This window comes from Cyprinus carpio, chromosome B21 (genome assembly GCF_018340385.1).
Source record: "Cyprinus carpio isolate SPL01 chromosome B21, ASM1834038v1, whole genome shotgun sequence".
Taxonomy (NCBI): Eukaryota; Metazoa; Chordata; class Actinopteri; order Cypriniformes; family Cyprinidae; genus Cyprinus; species Cyprinus carpio.
In genome coordinates, this window is record NC_056617.1 from 1,219,465 (window position 1) to 1,224,464 (window position 5,000).

At 41.2% G+C, this 5,000-nt stretch overlaps 1 protein-coding gene across 1 annotated transcript in view; it reads left to right on the top strand.

The window, feature by feature from the left end:
• The first annotated feature begins 4,090 nt into the window (after positions 1–4,090).
• LOC109108518 (junction-mediating and -regulatory protein-like) overlaps positions 4,091–5,000 on the top strand; it is a 15,885-nt gene continuing 14,975 nt past the window's right edge. The window contains exon 1 of the mRNA XM_042748023.1: positions 4,091–4,887. Within this exon, the coding sequence (XP_042603957.1) occupies positions 4,345–4,887 (543 nt within the window). The 5' untranslated portion in view covers positions 4,091–4,344. The remainder of the gene's footprint in view (positions 4,888–5,000) is intronic.

Below are 5,000 nucleotides of genomic sequence, written 5' to 3' on the forward strand. Positions count from 1 at the left end.
TTGATTTACTCCATGTTTAAAACATGATGGAACTGAACTTGTCTGTAAGAAAATGTTGATAACGGAAATAATATTTGGTGCAACTGCGTCCAACACTTCCTTAAGTAGCGTAGTTGGTATAACGTCAAGAGAGCAAGTGGTCACTCTTAAACTGGACACTATGTTCAACAACTCAGAGTGTGAGATAGGATGGAAATGTGAAGCTTTAGCAGGACTCGAAGGTAAATACCAGACCTTCTGATTTGTGATGATCTTAGTTTCAATCTGAGCAATTTTGTTTATGAAGAAGCTGCAAATCTTCTCACACAACTCTGGGCTATGACCAACACCAATCCCAGAGGGAGGATTTAATACAGAATAAATGGGTAGAGAACAAAAGCTTTGGACAGTGGGAATTTTGAGAAATCAGATTGGAAAAATACTTAGACCTTTGCAAGGCAACTGCATCTTGAAATTTGACCAAAGAATTTTGCAGTACTGATAGGAAGCTTGTAATTTGTCCTTTCTCCATTTTCTTTCTGCTCTTCTACACTCCTTCTGTAGAACACAAACTTCTCTATTAATCCAAGGCTGTTTTCTAGATGTTAGCTTCCTGACTTTGAGGGGGGCAGTTTCATTTAAAATCCCAGTACATGATGAATTAAAACTATCGACCAAACCATCCACATCAGAATACTGTGACACCTGCTGAGAGTTCTGCAAAAACCTTTGTAAACTGTACAACAGAAGAGTTAATAACTCTAGACAGATATGTAGAAGGCCTGCTTTCAGATTTTAAAACAGCAACAGAACAATCAAATATTATCAGCAGGTGATCAGACAAACCTGCATCACAGACCTCAGTGTTTGTTATAAGAGAACCTGATGACGTAACAAGGTCAGGTGTGTGTAGGATCAGAAATAAACTGTGTAAGGTTGAAAGAGTCTAAAAGTTGAGTGAATTCTCTTACGAGTGGCTTTTGCGGACAGCACACATGTACACTGAAATCACCTAGAAGCTGAAAATTATCAGCTTTTGTGGCTAAGATCAGAGAACATTCAAAAAAAATAATGTTAAGAGATGACCAAGAAAAAACATAGCTAATAAAAAACATTTTTTCTTGTTTATATGAAAACTGAGGGAACATTCCATTTCATAATTGTGCTAACTTTATGGAAACGTTACTATTTAATGTTATCTGAACAATTTGAAACAAGTAGTTACATTAAAAAAAAACAAAAATAAAAAAATAAAAAACATGATGAACATTCAAATAACATGTTTCAGGAATAAACGTTCTATGCCAGATGTATAAGCCTTAGCCTAAGCATTATTTAAAGACCAGAAAACGTTGAACTTTTGAATGTTCTATTAACGTTACTGGAAAAACATTTGCTCTTAACATTGAGAGAACATTAGCTAAAGTTCTCAGAGCGTTCCCTGTTACTACTCATGAATAGAGCATTAATAACATAATATGAGCTCTGTTAAAAATGGAAAATATGTAGAGCTGTAACTGATTACATAATCAGACTCCAAAAACAAGTACTTGTGATTAGATTAAATCACATCTTAATATACTTGTAATCAGATTACAGTTACTTTTTTATGGATTAAATGATAACATTATTGACACAATAGGAATTAACTGTTCATAATTTATTGATTCTCCCTAATTCCTCTTTTTTAATCTTTTAAATGTTCCTCTTTAAATATCCTGCTGCTCATAAACACTCAGAAAGTCTTCAGTTTGTGGACATTCACTCAGAGAACAGTCTTTAGTCAGGTGCTACACAGCAGTTAGCTTCTGATTTACAAAAATCACTGCAGGTTTGAGAAGTGTTTCAAAATTCCATCAACTTCTGATGAACACATTCATTTTTATTTGAACTATCACGCAGTTATTTTACCATGTGTTACTCTGGAAGGCGTTTGTATTCCAAACACACTTAAATGCACAAACTCACCAACCTTCTGTCATCTGATCTTCTTTTACTCTTTTAAGATTTTAATAAAAAGATTTGAATAATTTGTATGTTCATTGGCTCTGGTTGTGGTCACATGACATACAGGTAAAAAAAAAATAGTAAGTGTTAATTTTAATTATTTTAATTAATTTTAAAATGATTTGTTTCATTTTTATGATTTAATTAATTATTAGCTTTTCATTAAACTCATAAACCCCCTGCAGTTCCTCCACAAAGCCAATTTGGGAAAACTTGACTTAATATAATGTTTAATGCACTTCATGTTGTTGATAACGACAAACTGAATATATTTTCTTACTCTTTGCATTTTTATATCAATATTTATATCAATATTTTTATATAGGAGATTATCCTATTTAGAACAATGTGAGAAACGAGAGGGTCAAAAGTAATCTCAAAATAGTCTGATTATATCAAACCTAAACACTGCACACTTTACACTTAAATTAAACATTAAATGAACACCACATGACGATCTTAGTGATATGTAATGAGTTAAATGCAGGAAACTGCGCTCACAGGACGCGGAGGTTATCTTCTTTATCAAAAAAATAAAATAAAATAAACTGGGGGTGGATCCGGGGCTACTCAAAATTGTGACGGGGCTGTAGCGCCCCCTAGCTCCGGTGTAGCGCCGTCACTAATCTCTGTCTGAGCCGCGACCCTACACACACACACACACACACACACACACACGTGCCTCATTAGCAACTGTTTCTATGGGCCGCTATATGTAAGCCGTCCGCTATAATGCTCAACTTTACATTGTGTGTGTGTGTGTGTGTGTGTGTGTGTGTGTGTGTGTGTGTGTGTGTGTGTGTGTGTGTGTGTGAGTGAGTGAGTGTGTTTGTGTTAGTGTGTGTGTGTGTGTGTGTGTGTGTGTGTGTGTGTGTGTGTGTGTGTGTGTGTGTGTATAATGACATGGGTATGTCACAGGTATTACAAGGAGAGGGTGTCTTATGAGGACATAACCCATGTCCCCATTTTTCAAAACGCTTATAAACCATACAGAATGAGTTTTTTTTTTTTTTGAGAAAGTAAAAATGCACAAAGTTTCCTGTAAGGGGTAGGGCAATAGCACATACAGTTTGTACAGAATAAAAACCATTACGTCTATGGGATGAAACCACAATTCACAAAAACAAACGTGTGTGAGTGTGTGTGTGTGTGTGTTTGTCCCTGCAGCACAGAAGCAGTCATCAGTAGCACAGGTATATTTGTAGCAATACACAACAATACATTGTATGGGTCACAATTATACATTTTTTCTCTTTTTATGCCAAAAATCATTAGGATATTAAGATCATGTTCATGAAGATATTTAGTAAATCTCCTACCATGAATATATCAAAATATTTTGATTAGTAATATGCATTGCTAATAACTTCATTTGAACAACTTTAAAGATGATTTTCTCAATATTTAGATTTTTTTTTTTGCACCCTCAGATTCCAGATTTTCAAATATTGTCCTCCTAACAAACCACACATCAATGGAGAGATTATTTATTCAGCTTTCAGATGATGCATAAACCTTGGTTTCAAAAAACTGACCCTTATGACTGGTTTTGTGCTCCAGAGTCACACACTCACTCTCTCTCTCTCTTTCTCTCTCTCTCTCTCTCTCTCTCTCTCTCTCTCTCTCTCTCTCTCTCTCTCACACACACACACATTCAGATAAATACCCTAATTAACACAAGGTGTATATATATATACACAGCAGATCTACCTCTGCTCCTTCACAGCTTTCCAGCATCCCTTCTCCACACTTACAACTATTCCTATTCCCTCGGACAGCTGTTTATTATACACACACACACACACACACACACACACACACACACTGTATATGGACCTTACTGTATACAACAAAACGAAAACAGGTAGATAGAATAGAAAAAGACTGGAGAATGCTTGTGTTAGAGGCAGCAAGCAGTTCGAAAACAAACAGAGAGAGCAAGTGTTAGAGGTCAGGTCAACAAATAGATCAAATAGAATTAGAATAGAATGGTCATTGACCGCTCCAAGATGGCGGACGCGTCTCTACGTGGCATCTGTACATATCAATGGCCACGACGACCACCGAGCGCCTCCGATGGCGTCATCACGCAGCGAGCGTGTCCCACGTGCAGATGTTTACGTCCTCCTCAGTGTGACGTCAGCGCCCAGTGAGTCGTCGTCGGATGAGAAACATCGGAGATGTTAAAGATGCGGATCAGCGCGCAAAACGCCTCGCGGGGGACGCGACGCGCGCGGATGTGAACGCGCAGCGATGCGCGCGCGTCGGGACACAGAATCAGACGGGAATCGGTGTTATTAACGGTTTTCTCGCGCGTCCGTTAGTCTGGCCTTTCTTCCCCTGAGCAGCTCCGGATCCATGATGGAGGACGCGCTGGAGTGCGGCTGGGTGTCGGTGCGCCCCAACGCCTTCGAGGAGAAAGACAAGCACAAGTTCGTCTTCATCGTCGCCTGGAACGAGATCGAGGGCAAGCTCGCCGTCACGTGCCACGACCGGACCACGCAGCGGCGCGTCGGGAGCGCGGAGCCGGAGCTCGGTGACGCGCCGCCGGACTCCAGCTGGGCCGGGCTCTTCTCGTTCCAGGAGCTGCGCGCCGCTCACCTGCAGCTGTGCGCCGTCAACTCGGACCTGGAGCCGTGTCTGCCCGCCTTCCCCGAGGAGCAGACGGTGTGGTCGGTGCTGTTCGGCGCGCCCGAGCTGAGTGCGCGCCACGCGGACGCGCTCTGCTTCCAGCTGCAGGTGTACCTGGGGCACGCGCTGGACACCTGCGGGTGGAGGATCCTGTCCCAGGTGCTGTTCCCCGACAGCGACGACTCCGAGGAGTACTACGAGAGTCTGGGCGAGCTGCGGCAGAAGGGCTTCGAGGACGCGCTCCAGAGAGCCAAGACCAACCTGCAGCAGGTGAGGCGCGTTAACGAGCATCTCTCAACTCACCCCGAGATCCGACTGTGTGTGAGACCCTGCAGCACAAAACCAGTCGTGAGGGTCCATTCTGTGAAACTGAGATTAATGCA